Consider the following 19,777-nt stretch of genomic DNA (forward strand, 5'->3'; position numbering starts at 1 on the left):
AAAATTAAAACTAAAACAATTAGTTAATTAAAAAGATTTTTGAAAAAGTGGTTAGTGATTTTCAAAAATTGGAAGTGAAACAGTGGTTAGGTGGTTTTAAAAAAGATAAGAAACAGTAATTAGTTGAAAAAGATTTGAAAATAATTTTGAAAAGATAAGAAGTTAGAAAAAAAGATTTTGAAATCAAAATAAAAAGATATGATTGAAAAAGATTTTATTTTAAGAAAAGATATGATTGAAAAGATATGATTGAAAAAGATTTGATTTTTAAAATTGATGACTTGACTAACAAGAAATTAAAAGATATGATTCTAAAATTCAAAGGTTGAACCTTTCTTAACAAGAAAGTAACAAACTTGCAACTTTTTTGAATCAAAACATTAATTGTTAGCATGAATTTTTGAAAATGTGGAAAGATGAGATTTAAAATTATGATTTAAAACATGAAAAATTGAAAAAAAAATTGAATTGTAAATGAAATTACCTCCCTTGTGTCATCCTGGCGTTAAACGCCTAGAATGATATCCATTTTGGCATTTAACGCCCATGTGGCTGCCTCTTTGGGCGTTTAACGCCCAGCCAGATACCCTGGCTGGCGTTAAACGCCAGGAATCCTTCCTTACTGGGCGTTTTTCCAAACGCTCAGAATGCTACCCATTCTGGCGTTAAACGCCCAGAATGCTGCCCATTCTGGCGTTTAACGCCCAGAATTATAGCTTTACTGGCGTTAAACGCCTAGAATGATAGCCATTCTGGCATTTAATGCCCAAAGTGCCTCTTTACTGGTGTTTTAACGCCAGTGAGCTCTTTTTCTCCGTGATTCTTCTGCTTTATGTTCTAAATCTTCATTTCTTTATGTATTATTTACTTGAAAAGATATATATTTTTTACTTTTTGAATTTTTAATGAAGAGAGAGAAAAACAACAAAATGAAATAAAACATAAAAATGCAAGATCAAAACAAGTAATGCATGCAAGGACACTTTGAATGTCAAGATGAACACCAAGAACACTTTGAAGATCATGATGAACATCATGAACATATTTTTGAAAATTTTTGAGAAAAGAAAGACATGCAAGACACCAAACATAGAAATTTTGAATGTTTAGACACTATGAAGTCGAAAATGCATATGAAAAACAACATAAAACACAAAACAAGAAAATCATGAGATTGAACAAAGGAAATCATCAAGAACAACTTGAAGATCACAGAAGAACACAATGCATTTTTTTCGAAATCTTAAGAAAATTAGAAACATGCAATTGCCACCAAATTTAAAATTTGACACTAGACTCAAACAGAAAACACAAAATATTTTTTATTTTTATGATTTTATTAAATTTTTTTGTATTTTTCGAAAATAAAAACAAAATGCTTAAACATAAAATAAAATTACCCAATCTAAGCAACAAGATGAACCGTCAGTTGTCCAAACTCGAACAATCCCCGGCAACGGAGCCAAAAACTTGGTGCACGAAATTGTAATCACACTTTTACAACTCCGCACAACTAACCAGCATGTGCACTAGGTCGTCCAAGTAATAAAACCTTACGCGAGTAAGGGTCGATCCCATAAAGATTGTCGGCTTGAAGCAAGCTATGGTCATCTTGTAAATCTCAGTCAGGCAGATTCAAATGGTTGAGGTATTGATAATTAAAAGGTAAATAAAACAGAAAATAACATAGAGATACTTATGTAATTCATTGGTGGGAATTTCAGATAAGCGTTTGGAGATGCTTTGTTGCTTCTGAACCTCTGCTTTCCTTTTGTCTTCATCCAATCATGCATCCTTCTTTCCATGGCAAGCTGTATGATCCTTTCAGTGAAAATGGTCCGGCTACGATTTTTATACGGCTAATCAACTGTTAAATTTCTCGTCTTGGATGAAAAATACCAGGCAAAGCTACCGCATGGCTAATCATCTGTTGGTTCCTACTTGTGTCGGAATAGGATCTCTCTATCCTTTTGCACACTGTCACTGCACCCAACAGTCAGAAATTTGAAGCTCATCACAGTCATTCCGTCCCAGATCCTACTCGGAATACCACAGACAAGGTTTAGACTTTTCGGATCTCAGGAATGTTGCCAATTATTTCTAGCCTATACCACGAAGGTGCTAACCACGCGGACTCGGTCCGTGGATCAGAGATCCAAAAGATTATACTCCAACTGTCGTCCAATGACTACGTTGAACATCATATAGACCGCTTGTGGTTGTCAGGCACGCGGATCTTGGTTAAGCGAGTAATGAAGATAGTGGGTGATTGTCAAGAGTCACCCCCTTCATTCTGACTTAACTGAATTAAGTATGAGAGTATATCTTGGAGAAGAAGTAGGCGTGAATTGAAAGAGAAACAATAATACTTGCATTAGTTCATAAAGAACAGAAGAGCTCCTCACCTTAATCTATGAGGTGTAGAGACTCCACCGTAGAAAATACATAAGAGAAGAAGGTCTAGGCATGGCCGAATGGCCAGCCTCCCAAGTGGCATAAGATAATTCCCAAAAGCTGCCAGCCTCCTAAAAGTGATCCCAAGATCAAAAGATGATCCAAAGATGTTCCAAAAGATCAAAGACCTCCTAATACATTAGTAGAAAGTGTTATTTATACTAAACTAGTAAACTAGGTTTACAGAAAATGAGTAACTAAGAGCAGATAGTGCAGAAATCCACTTCTGGGGCCCACTTGGTGTGTGCTTGGGCTGAGCTTTGAAGCTTTCACGTGCATAGGCCTTCCTTGGAGTTAAACGCCAGCTTGGATGCCTGTTTGGGCGTTTAACTCCAGTTCTGGTGCCAGTTTCGGCGTTTTACGCTAGAAAAAGGTTTCTGGTGGGCGTTTGGACACCAGTTTGGGCCATCAAAGCTCAGGCAAAGTATGAACTATTATCCATTGCTGGAAAGCCCAAGATGTCTACTTTCTAATGCAATTAAGAGCGCCCTAATTGGGCTTCTGTAGCTCTAGAAAATCCACTTCGAGTGCAGGAGGGTCAGAATCCAACAGCATCTGTAGTCCTTTCTCAGCCTCTGAATCAGATTTTTGCTCAGGTCCCTCAATTTCAACCAAAAAATACCTGAAATCACAAAAAAACACAGAAACTCATAGTAAAGTCCAGAAAATGTGATTTTTGCATAAAAACTAATAAAAATATACTAAAAAGTAACTAGAACATACTAAAAACTACCTAAAAACAATACCAAAAAGCGTATAAATTATCCGCTCATCACGTACGCACAGGCACTTGTGCGCACGCACACGTCACTGTGTGTGCTTTTCCTTGTTTTCTTCATGTGTTCTCCCTTGTACATGCTTTCTTCCACTTTTGGCCATCCATTCTCGCCTCTAAGGCCAGAAATTACTCAACAAACATGTCATGACATCGAATGGAATAAAAGTGGAATTAAATTGCTCATTTCAAGCACAAAATTGCATGTTTTCACATTTAAGATCAAATTAGGGACCAAACACAAAAGTATGCTATTTTGGTGCTTAAGTGTAGGTTATTGTGATGATATCCACTCAAATTCAAGCTAAAATATATCGGAAAATACGGACTCATCATTGGTCTTTAATTTAGAATGCGATTGCCAAGGGAACTATTGGTGTTCTATTTAGTTTTCTATGACTTGCAAGGAGTGTCTTAGTCATAAATTATTTATCTATTTAATTTTATACATCTATGTAGAAGAAGATAATTTTTCATTATTTTAGCCTTTCCATTATTAATCAAGCATGTGAAGAGCATGTTGCTTTATGGCCCACCTGGAACTGGAAAGACTCTTATGGCACGACAAATTGGGAAAATTCTGAATGAGAAGGAACCAAAGGTTTACTCCTTGTACTTGAGTAATAAATTGCTCCTGATACAATTGGAAGCAATATAGTTTACGATGTTGTTGCTGCTCACGTCCTACTGTTTTACACTATGTAGTTTATGATGTTGATATTGCTCATGTCTTACTGTTTTACACTGTGTTGTCAGGGGAAAAAACTTATGGTTATTGGTACAACAAGCGAATTTACTCTCTTGGACTCGATTGAATTTTGTGATACTTTCTCTGCCACTTACCATGTTCCTACCTTGAACACAAATGACGCCAAGAAGGTAAACATGTTTTGTTTTTAACATTGTGGCATTATGTGACTCGAGCTATTTATAGGCTATTGACATGTGCACCAAAAAAGTTTCAAATGTTGCCTGATATTATTAAAGTTATTCTATTCTTTAGATAACAAGTCAGTTGTTTCATTTGTTGAAATTTAAGTGATCGCCTCACTTATGACTTAACAACTATCTTTTCTGTTAAGTCTTATTTTATATCCTCTTTAAAATTTCAGGTCCTAGAACAGTTGAATAATCATTTGCTCATGAAGATATTGATGCTACTGTAGAGGCAATGAATGATGTGAGTAACCCATTTCATGTTGCATTTGCTTAATTGTAGGGTTTGCTGAAGCTTGATTTTAGTAGTATATAAGGGTTATTCAATGGGAAACTAGTGGTTACAAAGAATTGATTCTAACTGGGTCTCTTGTGCGTCAAATTTTGATTTTTAGATGCCTATTAGAAAGCTGTACATGTTGATTGAGATGGCAGCACAAGGGGCTTAAGGTGGATCTGTAGAAACCATCTATTATGGTAAAGAAAAATACCCCATAAGTTACGAATGGCTGCTGATACCGAGGATTAAGGAAAGGCCGAATACCCCATATGAAATTTAGTAATAAAGGAACTTGCTGCTTAAGCCATCTGTATATCCCTCTAATTCTAGAACTAACAAAGAAAAAAAATTAAAAAAACTTAATTCATGACTGCCACTTCTTCCTTTAGCAGAGTTAGCAGACAGAATTAAGTTTGTTTGTCCCATTCAAGAATTCCTTTCTAATTTTTGCTATTATTTAGCACCTCACAAAAACTCTTGGCCTGTACAGTGTTCCACAATTGTTCAAACCTAACACCACACAAAGCCTCTGATTGAAAACAGGGATTTTCTCAGATTGTTCAAACATTCAGGAGTCAAGCATGATAGAGAATGAACTGTTGTCGTGGTGGCATTTCTCAACTCATCCCGTGTTGGATGTCCATGTAAGAATCATCCTCGGATGACATCATATTAGATCTGGTACCAAGAAAACACTCCTGGCTGATTCTGCTGTTTGTGGGAGCGGAAGAGTATCACCTTGAGTGGCATTGGAAGTTATCGTTGTCCATTTGAGTTGGTCAGAATTCGGATGCGGCATCCATCAGGTGCTGAACCCAAGTCAAGCTGGGAACAAACCAAAGATTGGGGTAAGCAAATAAGATCCCCACAAAAAGAAGGGAGCTATTGGGATATCTGAAAATTACTGCATTAAACATGAATAGGATCTTAGAATAAGACATTTAAAGTTTACCTTCATTCTCTTTAGGCTTTCATTAAATTGGATAGCTTATCCAATTGCTCTTAAGAACCTTTTTTACTGCATTCTGATTATCACTACTCAGTGTCACCCATGACTTCAATATTTCCATTATCAAATCTAGTGCCTCGACTCGTCAGAGGCGACCAGTTAATCTTGTCGGAATTCATAATTATCACGATGGTGATTATTATACAGCTTTCTAAGATTTTCAAAGGCATTTCTTTTGACCCTATACTCGATCATATTATGATTCTTCGACACGAGTGAGACTGTAATCTTCATTTGATTTCCATCATCAACCTAATAAAATAATAACATTTACACATTAGGCTTAACTACCTAAATATAAAAACAAGAATGACGAAAAAAATTAGTGTATAATATTACCTTTATGTTAAAATTATCATCTTCAAAACAAGCTATCATCCAACTTGCAACCCACACACCCATGTCATTCCTACATATTGAGCAAGATATATTAGAGTACTATATAATTGTATAAATTTCATATCAATACTACTAATTATGTGATCTTACGATCTAGCTTCAAGGGTGGGAAGGCCTTCTGGTTCTTCAAATTCAAATTGTGAAGAAATCAGATTTGGAGTGGTCTCAAAGTCATAGAATGAACGATCTTCCAATAATTTGTCTAAATAAATGGCATGTTTATGTTTATGTCAGAGTTTATTTTTTAGTCATATATCTAGATAATTACCAAAAAATGTATTTACTAATTTCAAGGTTGTCCTCTTTCGCTTGAACAGTTTCTCAATAGAAAATGGGTCTAGCAAAATGATTTGTCTTTTAACACAATCGATCACTACGAGGTACTAGTGTTCATGACCTTCATCAATAGTTTCAGGTATAGGGATAAACACCTAATCAAGAGAAAGTCATTTTAGTTATTAAAGTTATTTTATACCAATATTTGCTAATTTGAATTTAAAAATGATATAAACTTACTCTTTTTAAGTAGTCAACTTTTCTCAAATAAACATCAGTGATACAAGATGGCAAACGGCTGGGATCCAATTTTGTCTTCTCTGACATCTACTTATTTTTGCCACTTGTTTATATGCGCAATACAAATAACAACTACTAATATTATTTTAATATACACTCCTATATACTTACCGCAAAAGTTGTAGGTAAAAACCAATAACCATTTTCTCTGGTCAACTCTGTCTTCATCATATCTACTATTAAGTCTAGCACAAGAGAATCGATTGGCTTTCCTGGCATCAAGCTCCTGAATACATCTCTGCGAGCTATAAGTCCTGAAAATACTATATTCTTCTCATAGCTGCCAAAGATAAATTAATATAAATAAAAATAGCTAAACAAAGCCACAACATCGTTAAAAAATAATATTCTTATTGAGTCTACTTACTTATCCATCAATAGATTACCATACAAGTATGTTGTAATTACAAGTTCAGTATCGTCCAAACCCATCGAATTGCTATGGACAGATTCGTCTTTGCTTTCTCAATAGAGCATAGCAACAATAGATTATTCGACGTACTACCTTGTTAGTTAATAGTCTTAGAATTGGAACCAAAGACCTTAAACACCTTGGAGGGGAGCTGGCATTATTTTCCAACTGTTGAATAAAAGATTGGACTATTTGAGTCAATTGTTCAACAAAATTAGCTAATGACTTTAAAGTCACTTTGTCCTTCAATGATGGATCGGGTTCATTGTAACATAAAAAAAAAGTTAACAATGATGTTAAGATAAAGATAATAATGAGATATTTATCAAATGACAAATTAAAATTTACAATAAATAACTAAACCTAAAGCATAACAGATCATTCATCAAATTACAAATTCAAATTCACTGTAACCATATGTAACATTATAATAAAATATATAATCAATTATCAGAATTGATGGAAGCATCTAAAGAAACACATTATTAGACATATGAAACACTAAATTCAGAATTGATGGAAGCATCTAAAGAAAAATATTTATTGATATTAGGCTTAAAAAAAACCTGAAGGAGAGCCCCTGAGTAGGAAAGTATTATTGCTGGTTTTGACTCTTTTAGCTCTAAGGTGAGAGAGACCCTATTCGATTAAAGTTTGGTGATGTATTAGAGGAATGAAAACCATATTCTATTCGGTGAAGTTTGGTGATGTACTAGAGGAATGAAGACCATATTCTATTCGGTGAGGAATGAAGACCATATTAGGGTGTCAATTATCTATTATGGTGACTCTTGCAGTGACTGAGAAAGGAATGGGTGAGGAATGAGTGAGGAAACCCTAAACGTGAGGCTATTTTCTCCTCTTTTTTTTCTTGGCCCAAAACACAGGTTTTCTTTAAAAGAGTTCTTTATAACTCTAAATTAAAAACATTGCAACATAATTTCTATTTTATTCTTTTAATCGAAAATGTGAATAAATAGGCTCATTATCCAAAAATAATAGAAGACCATTGAGAATAAATTTATGAAACAAGGACAATAAAAAAATAATTAGTACGTACTTGTTCAAAATTTTAGTTGATTTTTAACAGATCTTCATGTTAGGAATAGAACTTGCCTCAACAATAACAGCTCGATTATTTTTACGCATTTTTACCATTGTAATTAGCTTATAATGTTATGTGTTTGGGAAAAAATACATAAGAATGATAAAATAGAGTTGTTATTATATATCAATTTAAGGTAAATCTATATTAAATACAAATTCAATCTAATTATTGACAATCTAATTTGTTTATAATCAACATGAATCACACAAATTATATTATTTATAAGTAAATCATATATTCATCCAAAATCAATATTATATGTAAGTAAATATTACAAATTTAAATGCTAATATTATGTAGAGTAATAAGTTAGAATAAGTTAAAATAATAATATCTATTTTAAATCATATCTAAATACAAATAATAAGTTTTCAGTTATATATGATTTAAAAAAAATATTTATTATTAAATATTATGTATTTATTATCACGTTAAATAATAAATTTAAATAATAATATCTATTATGAATAATTTTAAAATAGAAATATTAAGTTTACAATAATATATGATTTTAAAAAAATTATACATTTATTATTAGATATTATGTATTTATTATCACGTGGAATAATAAATTTGAGTAAATATACATACTATGATCTTTAAAAATAACAAGTTTATATATTTAAAAAAATTTATATATTTATTATTAAATATTATGAATTATATTATCACGTAGAATATGAGTTGGTACTATAATATCTACTATGAATGTTGTCTAAATAAAAATAATAACTTTCCAATTCAAAATTATTTTTTTTTTAAATTTATTATTAAAAAATATATATTTATTATCACATAAAATAATAAGTTTGAATAATAATATATATTTTAAATAATTTTTAAATAAAAATAACATCTACTTTGAATAGTAAATCTTTTTAAATTACAATCATAAAAGATGCACATACCTTGTAATTATATTATACAATATAAATATAAAATAATAAAATCTTTTTAAAAGATAATTTTTCAATAATAAAGAAGGAACAAATAAAATTTTATTCTATATATAAATATACTACTCAACATGTCATTAGCAAATTATATTCACATTATAATTTGAATTGTGTTGCATATATGTTTGGGTGCTTGACATGGGTAAGCGAAAAGCATCTAAACCACCTCAACATAACGAGAAAAAAAGAGACACAAGAGAGGTTAATATTAATATTTTTGATAACCAACTCTTACATAATCCATACTTCAACCATATACCTCACATACCATAATATTTTTATTTTATATACCACGGTTTTTATACTGTTGTAGTATATTCTAACCAATCTCCGATATCTATGCATCCATTGCTATACAACCTATTCCCACCATCATTTATTGTAGGTCCAACTGTCACAAATTTTTGGCCTCCTACTCTCTTGTATCTATTTCAATCTACTAATCCAAGAGATACAGATGAAATTCTTGAATTGTTAAAGTCTCCACAATATCATCAGTCTGACTCTGGTACAAATAAAAAAGCATCAAAGAATACAAGTGTACGTGATAAGAAGGTATCTGCAGCCAAGAGAAGAATTTTTTGAAATTCACGTTTCTGAAAATATGGTTGGTGTGAATACTGTCTCTATTAAAGACAAATTTTCAAAAAATAAAAAACTACATTGAAGATCTCACACAAATCTCTAACCGAGGAGTAAAAGGCACTCTTAAAAAAGAGTACACCAAGTGGATATTCTATTAGCATGCATACCCTAAACAACAAAAAGTTCGAGCACAATAAACAGAGAATTAAATGTCCATCTGTAAGTTTGCATATCACAAAAATTCGCGTCGATCATCTAAGGTTACATAACTTAGTAATCTCACCAATTTTTTTATTTTGCAGTGGATCCCGATTTTATTTTAGCCTCCTACATACATGGATTTGGATGACTTAGATATTAAAATGGAAATCTACGTATTTGTACCAAATAAAAGAAGGTTACATATCTCATTATCTATCTATTAAATCTTTAAAAATTAGTACAATATTAATGTGTTTCATGTTTGTAATGATGAGGTATTGACGACAATAAACAAATTTAGCGGAACTCATGATAAATTCAAGTCATTAATTCCCGAAGAATGGGTGCATGAGGATGTAAGTGCATAATTAAGTTACTAGCTCTAGCATACTTTCAATTCTTAATAAATTTATTAATTACCATATAGGTGTTGGATTGGTGGCTACTATGCTAACCATGCAGGAGAAAGGATTAGAATGTCAATCGCACTGGTACTTGCCAGCTGTTTTTTCAGTACGCCATGTCTTTTTCAGGCTTGTTACAATTTTTATTTATTTTATCCTATTATATAATTGGTGTCATTGACTTAGCTCATAACTATTAATTTCAGCAATTCATACTGGAATGTGATACCAAAATTGAAGTTTTGTTGAAATATTATCAAAAAGAATTCATTAAAAAGTTGATGAAGGTCTAAAAAAGGTTTCTGATTTATTGTATTTTTTTCATTGTTTAATGGCCTTTATTTTTATGAACTAATCTAGACTTTTTATTTTAATTTTTTTTGTATCGAGTAATATTCTAATACGTGAAAGTTGGTACTAGAATTTTTTACCTGTTAACGAGAACAACACACATTGGTATTTGGTTGTTTTTGATTTGTGCAATCATCAAACAATTCTACTAGACTCCCTACTAATTGTTTCAAATAAAGATGGAAAGAGATCGAGTATTGTAAAGCTGGTAAATTAACTTTTTCCATTTTCACTTTTATGACATTTTTTTAAAAGTTTCAAACATCATCCTTTATTTAATTTTTTTCTATATGAATAGGTAAAATATCTGGAAGATATGCTCAAGTATGACTCATTCTATAAATACAACACTCCATTTAGGTCAAGGATACTTGATTTTACATTTGTGGATACGCTAAAAATAGGAGAACAAGCTCCTCGCTCATAAGGAATATCTGTATTTGTGTTTTTCTCTTTGAAATATTTATCTGCATAAGCTAACCGTGTCTTATTTAACACAGTAATAATTGTGGGGTATGGGTGGCAACCTGGATGACAAACTACAGGAAGACGTATAGTTATACAATAAATGTAATTTCTTTTGCTTAAAAAAAATAGTACCTCATTTAATATAAAAAAATAAGAGGTGACAATTAAATGTAATTTCTTTTGTCTATACTCATTTTTTTTGTCTATACTTGAAAAAAATAGTACCTCATTTTTGTCTATACTTATCTACATGACAATAAATGTAATATACTCATGTAGTCATGTTTCTATCTTTAATTCAGTTATATTTGAATTTAGGTGAAACTTAATTTTCACTCTAACATTTTTATTTCTAGAACCACTTGTGTGTTGTAAGCTAGGCAAGTCCTCATATTTGGAATAATATTGAAACCTACTAGCAAAGGATAAAACTCATTCCAATAGAGATAAATTTTATGAATCTCATCAATTTAAAATCTGAAGTCACACATATCTGAATAAATGAAGGCTTCACTTTACACCCAAACTACTTCATTAAGAATTAATAAATAATTGACTCATTTTGTTCAGCGAGAAAATATCAACGATTATGGAAAATAGGAACTGTTTTCAACAAAAATCAGAGATACATGAAATAACCAAAGTTAAAATTTAGAAGTAACATCAACAATGAAACTACTATAATTTTCATTCTAACATTTACCTTCAATATCAACTAGAGTGAGACCCGCATGATACGCGAAAAGACAAAATAATTATACTTTATAATGTATTCTAGTAAATATTATATTATTTAGGATTTAGGATTCATTGTGAAAACAACAGATCAGGATTCAGGAGCATAAGTGCCCATTATTTATCAAATAAAATAAAAAACAAAAATAAAACAATGCTTCAAACAGCTTGGGAAAGCAAACACTCAACAACATTGAAAAACTTTTTGTGAACCAATTCCATGGAGCTTACTAGGAACCACAAATTCCAGTATTTTTGTTTCACTCTCCATGTAAGATCCATGCCTCATTCTCATATACTGAGAATTTGAATTGTCTCCAAGCTTCATAACCGAGTTCTTTACCGTAATAATAATGCTTCAGATTACTCCTGATTGTTGCTTTTCTTGGTTGTCTTACTCCTCTGCTTAAGAATGCAAGGTCAAACTTCAAGTTATTTAACTTCAAAAGCATACCTAATGTAATTATTAGCTTCTTGTTTGCGAATAAGGTTTTAAATTGTGAAATCATGTGTTATTGAAAGATGATATAGAATAAAAAAAGGCCTATTTTGTTTACCTCAGAAACATACATCATCTACAAGCTTGAATTAATGAATTAAAGACCTTTGTTAGCATATGAAAATGAAGGACAAAAAGAAATAATATACAAATAAGATTTTGTCACTACAATCTAAACTTTGCTTGTTCCACAACCATTCAGCCATCTGTTTTAAAGACAGATCAACATGCAACAATTTTAAAATACTATGCATAGTAATTGCACACATTGAGGGGGAAATCCTTAAGATTGATGAGAATGCATATTCACAATAAAGAGATATACTACTCAACCTCACAGATATGGCACATAAAACTGCAAGCTTTTATAATACAAGGGCAATTATGTAATATATATATATATATATATATATATATATATATATATATATATATATATATATATAAAGATAAAAAAGCAAAGGATGCATTGCACTCACACCAAACCCAAAACTCTTAAATATGGTAAAACATATACCACCGAATGGGAACTTTTAAAATGGGGACAAGATTATGATTTTTCCCGTTAAAACATTAAAATGACGGAAAACCTCAGGCACCTTTACCAAACTTATAAATCTATTTCAAGCATTACTCTAATGGGTTCATGATACTTATGTAGGGCACCCTAAAATGAATTAGTTGCAACAATAAAAACATTGAAAATGAATAGTCAAAAAGCACCAGTAAAACAATTACACTAAGAAAAATTGATAAAGTAAATAGACCTGGATTTCTGTTTTGTCTTTTTCTCTTCAATTTCAGGTCTATCAGCTTTCAGTTTCTTACTTATTTCAGTAGTAGCTCAGACTGCCGCTAACTCTGTTGTAGACTTCATGGTGGCAGCTTTATTGGCAGCCTGCTGTGTAGTCATGGTTTGTTGCATAAGCAGAGCTTGCTGTATCATCAAAGGAAGAGATGATGAAGCAAGGGAAAATAGATAGATTGAAAATAGTATCTACACACACACATTTTTATAATAACTAACTAACTTCAGAATTCTGTTTTTAAGTTAATTTCATACTCATTTGTCATGTGGGGCCATAAAACTTAGAAATATTCATATCCTCGTCTTTGTGTCACTTTATACCTATATCTCATTTTCTATTAGAGCTTTATGCCATATGTAAATACCACATTATACCTCTAAACTATTCACAAAGATGGATTGGAAAATATAGTGAATCCTTGCCCTACCAGATAGCTCGGAAGTGGACATTTCTTTGTTCTTCCTGTCCACCATGGAGGAAAATGCTGTTTTCAACAAGAAAAAAAATATTAATAAGATTGAAGGAGCTAAGAGATGTGAAGGTTGAAGAAAGGATAAAAATTCAAACAGTAGAAAAGCATGGCAACAATGTCAATGTTGGGTGTTTCTGTTTTCGTGTTCCACAATCACTATTTTGCTTCTTCCAACTTAAATCCTGCCACAATTTCTTCTTGGAAGCTTGTGGTGGCTGTTCTTAGCAACAAGAACAAGATAAGGGCCCCTTTTGAGCTGAAGCAGGGGTAGTCTCATATCTTCCACGAGTTTTCCTTTAGGCTAAGCATAGAGGTGATTGTATAGAAATTAACAACAACTAATGTAAAATTGATGCTTAAGTTTTTTATTTTGTCAAAGTTAACAACAACTAATATAAAATCACAGAAATCAAACCAAATTATATTAATTACAAAAATCACAACAATTCTTTAATAATTAAAATCACATAAATCACACAGAGAGAGTTATCGGAAGGGAGAGGCTAACGATGGTGAGAGCTTCAGTGCGACGCCATGGTGTGAGAGAGAGAGAGAGAGAGAGAGAGAGAGAGAGAGAGAGAAAAGAACACGAGAAAACTTGAGAAGATGAAGAGGGTTTCTGAAACCAAATAAAAGAACAATTTTTTTGTTTCTCAGATGTATATTTGTTTTTTATTTTTTTTACCAAAGATAGGGAGACTCAAACCCGCGACTCTAAATGAGTATGAGAGACTATGCCATTTGAGTTATAGCTCATTGACTTGTTTTGTTGTTTAAATTATTTGAAAATATAAAATTAAGATTAGTTAAATTTTAAAATTTGATTGATTTAAAAGGGTATTTTTGTCTAATTGAATAAAGTAAGGATGTTTAAGACTTTTGAAAAAGTAAATAAAAATTTATTTTTTCTTTTTATTTAATCAAAAGGGTGTTTTAATAAAAGTAGTGATATAATATATATTTTTTAAAAAAAATTAGATGCTGATGTGGAAAATAAAGGTTTAATTACTCTGTTGGTCCTTATAGTTTCGCGAAATTTTCAATTAGGTCCCTATAATTTTTTTCTTTTAATTGGATCCCTGCACCAATTTTTTTTTCAATTAGGTCTCTCTTGGTAATAAATTGGCTTAATTGTATAAGGACCCAACTTAAAAAAAAATTGGTGTAGGGACTCAAATAAAAAGAAAAAAAAGTGTAGGAACTCAATTAAAAAAAATTGGTGCAAGGACTCAATAAAAAGGAAAAAAAGTATAGGGGCCTAATTAAAAATTTTACGAAACTATAGGGACCAACAGAGTAATTAAACCAAAAATAAATTCCACATGGCTTATTATTATTTGTCCATATTTTAAACGTGTCGATACGTATAAATTTATCATCGTACTGAAGCAAACTGCATGAACCATAGTTGTTAAAATCGGATAGGACCAACCGGTTCGACTGAAAAATCAATAAACCGAATCCTGTATTAGTTCAGTTTAGTGTACTGACCGCTTAAGAAAATAAACCGATCAAAACCAACATGAACCGTTCAAACTGACACAAACCGAATCGAACCAGTCCGGTCAACAAACATAGTCAATGGTCAACCCGCGTGCGGCGTGAAGAAATTTTAAAAATGGAGTGCAAGAGATGAAAGTTGAACTTAGCTCTTCTCATATGAAGACCAAGTTAACCAACATTGCACTAATTTATTTTTTTGGTATCATTTGTGCTTTTTATAGTATATATCGCATGTTACATAATATCCTAACTAATACACACACACCAGTTCGGTCAACAAACATAGTCAATGGTCAACCCGCGTGCGGGGTGAAGAAATTTTAAAAATGGAGTGCAAGAGATGGGAGTTGAACTTAGCTCTTCTCATATGAAGACCAAGTTAACCAACATTGCACTAATTTATTTTTTTGGTATCATTTGTGCTTTTTATAGACACAGACACATTTTTTGGTATCATTTGTGCTTTTTATAGTATATATCGCATGTTACATAATATCCTAACTAATACACACACACATACACACACAAAAACACTTAATTTAATATTTTTTATATTCAACATTTTTTAAACTAATTATTTTTAATTGAATTACAAATTAATTAATTTTAAAATAAAAAATAATAATTAATATAAAAATAAAATAAAAATTACTTATTCTGAGAAGAAAAATAAATTTATATATAACTATTTAATTATATAAAGATATTCAAACTTAAAAATTACTCATTGGATATAGTTCATAAATTGTTATTCTTATTGTGTCCAATTAAGATGCTATTATAATAGTACGGACTAAATTTATATCTATCTTTCTATTAGTTATTTATAGAATTTGAGACTTAATTGTTCTTAAAATGTTAGTAAAAATATGTATTTCAAATTTTAATTTTAGGTTTTTGACTATTTTATATTTTTATTTACATGAGACTGATTTGACTAGAGAAACCTCTTTTCCACGCAACCGTTTGATACTAGTATCGTCAATTCTGACCAGAGCCACCGGAAGCGTCAAATCTTCTTTCAACTGAGCAGATTTAGGTTCTAACACATGGCTAGCATCAGGAGTATACTTCCGAAGCTACGACACGTGAAATACGTCGTGTAGGTTCGAAAGATGGGGTAGTAAAGCCATCCAATATGCCACCGGTCCAATCCTCTCCAGGATTTGAAACGGACCAATGTACCGAGGATTCAGCATCTTCGCTTTAATTGCCCTACCTACTCCCGTGGTTGGAGTAACTTTAAGGAAAACATGGTCTCCTTTCTCAAATTCCAAGGGCTTCTGCCTCTAATCGGCATAACTTTTCTGATGACTCTGCGCAGTGAGTATCCTGTCTTGATCTCTTCAGTGGTCTCAGTTATCATCTCTGGCCCCAACAAGCCTTTCTCCCCAGCTTCATACCAGCATAGTGAAGATTGGAATTTCCTCCCATACAGAGCCTCATACGGAGCCATTCCAATGCTCGCATGGTAGCTATTATTGTACGCAAACTCCACTAGCGGCATATAGCGATCCCAGCTCACCGGCTGATCCAGAACATAAGCCCTCAACATATCTTCCAAGGTTTGGATCGTCCTCTAGGATTGACCATCTGTTTGAGGATGGTAAGATGTGCTCAAGGTTAATCGGGTTTCGAAAACTTTCTGAAATGCACCCCAAAACCTTGAGGTGAAACGAGGATTTCTATCGGAGATTATAGTAGCAGGTACACCATGAAGTCTCACAATTTCCTTTATGTATAACCGTGCTAGCTCTTCAAGGGTGTAAGTCATCCGAAGGTAAAAAGTGAGCTGACTTCGTCAGTCGGTCCACAATCACCCAGACAGCATCAAAACCGGCCCTAGTCCTTGGCAATCCCGACACAAAGTCCATCGCAATACTTTCCCACTTCCATTGCGGAACCTCTACAGGTTGAAACATCCTGGAAGGTCTCTGGTGTTCGATCTTTACTTTCTGACAGGTTAAACACTTTGAAAAATATTCCGCCACATCATTCTTCATACCCGGCCACCAAAACATTGCCTTTAGATCGTGGTACATCTTGGTACTTCTCGGGTGAATAGAGAATCCGCTTTTTGTGCTTCCTTTAAGATATCTTGCCACAAAGTGCCAACATCCGGCACAATGATCCTGCCTTAAATCTCCATAACCCATCTTGATCCTCCGACACTCTCCATTGCTTCCCTTGCTCAATGGCTGGTAACACCTTCGGTAACATGCCATCGTTTTCATGTGCCTTTAGGAGTTCGGATTTAAAATCACTTGAGATCTGTAATCTACTCAAACACAAAGTTTCAGATACTTCTTGAACACCAATGTTCAGGCTTTCGAATTCCTTGAACAACTCCTCTTCTCGAAGCATCATCCAAGTAGCATACAATGATTTCTGACTTAACGCATCCGCCACTACATTCACCTTCCCCGGATGGTAATTCAACTGAAAGTCGTAGTTTTTTAATACTTCTATCCACCTCCTCTGTCTCGTATTAAGTTCTTTCTGATCAAAGAGATATTTCAAGCTCCTGTGATCAGAAAAGACTTGGAAATTAATCCCATAGAGGTAATGCCTCCACACCTTTAGTGCAAACACAACCGCAGCGAGCTCCAAATCATGCGTAGGGTAATTAACTTCATGAGGTCTCAACTGACGTAAGGCATACGCCACCACATTACGATGCTGTATCAACACGCACCCTAGACCCTTTAGTGAGGCATCACAGAATACCTCAAAAGATTTATTTGGCTCAGGTAACACCAACATAGGCGCGGTGGTCAGCTTTTGCTTCAATGCCTGAAAACTCTCCTCACACTCAGGAGTCCAAACAAATGGCGTGTCCTTGCGGGTTAACCTTGTCAATGGCAACGCTATCTAAGAAAATCCCTTGATAAATCTTCGGTAATAGCCAGTTAAGCCCAGAAAACTCCTTATCTCAGTTACAGAGGTTGGTCGCCTCCAATCCATTACTGCCTCCACCTTAGATGGGTCTACTGCTATCCCCTGTTTACTCACCACATGACCCAGAAACTTCACCTCTTCCTTCCAGAATTCACATTTAGACAGTTTCGCATAGATTTTCTTTTGCTTTAGTATCTGCAACACGGTTTTCAAGTGTTCCGCATGCTCTTCTTCAGTCTTGGAATAAATTAGTATATCATAAATGAAGACAACAACGAATTTATCCAGGAATGGACAGAAAACTCTGTTCATATAATCCATAAACACTATAGGAGCATTTGTTAACCCAAAAGATATTACAGTGTACTCGTAATGACCACAACGAGTCCTGAAAGTGGTCTTAGGGATATCCTCACCCCTCACCCTTATCTGGTAATAACCGGATCGTAAATCGTTATTGGAGAAAATTCCAGCTCCTTGTAACTGATCCATGTGATCATCAATCCTCGGCAGTAGGCACTTACTCTTTATTGTGACCTTGTTCAGCTGCCTATAATCCACACAGAGCCACATACTCCCGTCTTTCTTCTTTACTAGCAACACTGGCGCACCCCATGGAGAAACACTTGGTTGGATAAAGTTCTTATCCAATAGATCCTCTAGCTGAGACTTCAGCTCGGCCATTTCTAGCAGTGACATCCTATAAGGAGCACTCGAGATCGGTCTAGGCCCAGGCACCAACTCAATAGCAAACTCAACCTCTCGGTTTGGTGGAAATTCATCAATATTGTCGGGAAACGCCTCTGGAAACTCACACACAATCAGAATTTGTCCCAATTTTTGATCGTCATCCGAAACACCCGCGGTTAACAATAAGATACCCTGACATACGGCCTAGAACAATTCACCGTCATAGAATTCAAGTAATAACTATTCAATACAACCGGTCCTTCTGTATCTTCCGGCATAAAATACATCGATTTTGCAGAACAGCCGAGTAGGACATGGTTCTTAGATAACCAGTCCAATCTCAAGATAAGATCAAGACCGATCATCGGCAAGCAGATTAAATCATGGACAAACTCACGTTGCTTGACCCTAAATGAAACTTGCAGACATCCTAGCCTAGTTGCCATGGCTTCATGGGTGGCATTATACACCTTTAGGTCATAACCTAAAACTACAATCTTCAATCCTAACTCACTAGCTTTTTTGAATGCAATGAATGAATGTGTTGCTCCCGAATCAAATAAAGCATTTAAAGTTTGACCAGCAATTTCACAGTTACATCAGATAAGTGTCTCAGATCCCTCGACACTTATAGCTGAGGTGGTGAACACCCGACCAGTCTGCTATGCCTTCCCTGCACCTTGTTTCTGCTTTTCCGGACAGTTTGTGGCTTTATGTCCCGCCTTACCACAAGAATAGCACAAACCCCATCCGGCCTTGCACGGGGCCCCCGGATGGTGACTTCCGCACTTAGCACAAGCTTGCTCATTCTGAGGCTGCTTCCCAATTCTCCTCCCCTGGGAGTTGTTGTTTTTGGCCTTCTTGAAAGAGCCTCTCCACTTAAAAGGCGGACCTCTAGGAGTAAAGTTCTTCCCTTGGTTCTGTGGGAATGGTCCCCTATGGCTTCCTCTCTCAGTAGCTGCCTTCTTCACACACTCTTCAGTGACCCTACTCCTATTCACCAATTATGAGAAGGTTCTGATCTCTATTGGTCCCACTGAACTGAAGATATTGCTCTGGAATCCTCTTTCGTATTTAATGCACATCCATTCCTCATAATCTTCCGGAGCTCCCTGACACATACGAAAAACCTAAACAGCTCCTCAAACTTGTCGGTATACTCAGATACGAACATAGCACCCTGCTTCAGCTGCAGTAACTCGAGTTCCTTGGCCGTCCTGACAGAAGTTGGAAAGTAATTTTTATAGAACTCCTCCT

The 19,777-nt window shown here is 33.8% G+C and overlaps 1 protein-coding gene across 2 annotated transcripts; it reads left to right on the plus strand.

The window, feature by feature from the left end:
- The first annotated feature begins 3,729 nt into the window (after positions 1-3,729).
- Positions 3,730-5,637, plus strand: LOC112770427 (vesicle-fusing ATPase-like). Of its 2 annotated transcripts, none has more exons than XM_072229819.1 (4): positions 3,730-3,830; positions 3,986-4,108; positions 4,342-4,409; positions 4,561-5,637. In XM_072229819.1, the coding sequence occupies exons 1-3, from the start codon at positions 3,747-3,749 to the stop codon at positions 4,393-4,395; spliced, it is 261 nt and encodes an 86-aa protein (XP_072085920.1). In that variant the 5' UTR covers positions 3,730-3,746; the 3' UTR covers positions 4,396-4,409; positions 4,561-5,637. The 2 variants fall into 2 exon arrangements, with proteins under 2 accessions (XP_072085920.1, XP_072085924.1); XM_072229823.1 differs by having other exon boundaries at positions 4,936-5,479.
- Positions 5,638-19,777: the final 14,140 nt, after the last annotated feature.

This window comes from Arachis hypogaea, chromosome 3 (assembly GCF_003086295.3).
Source record: "Arachis hypogaea cultivar Tifrunner chromosome 3, arahy.Tifrunner.gnm2.J5K5, whole genome shotgun sequence".
Taxonomy (NCBI): domain Eukaryota; kingdom Viridiplantae; phylum Streptophyta; class Magnoliopsida; order Fabales; family Fabaceae; genus Arachis; species Arachis hypogaea.

Excerpts from the sequence above, each read along its gene's own strand:
- LOC112770427 (XM_072229819.1), top strand. The coding sequence starts at position 3,747 with ATGTTGCTTTATGGCCCACCTGGAACTGGAAAGACTCTTATGGCACGA. Across the intron at positions 3,831-3,985 it reads TGAATGAGAAGGAACCAAAG|GGGAAAAAACTTATGGTTAT; the intron begins GTTTACTCCTTG and ends CTGTGTTGTCAG. Across the intron at positions 4,109-4,341 it reads ACACAAATGACGCCAAGAAG|GTCCTAGAACAGTTGAATAA; the intron begins GTAAACATGTTT and ends TTAAAATTTCAG.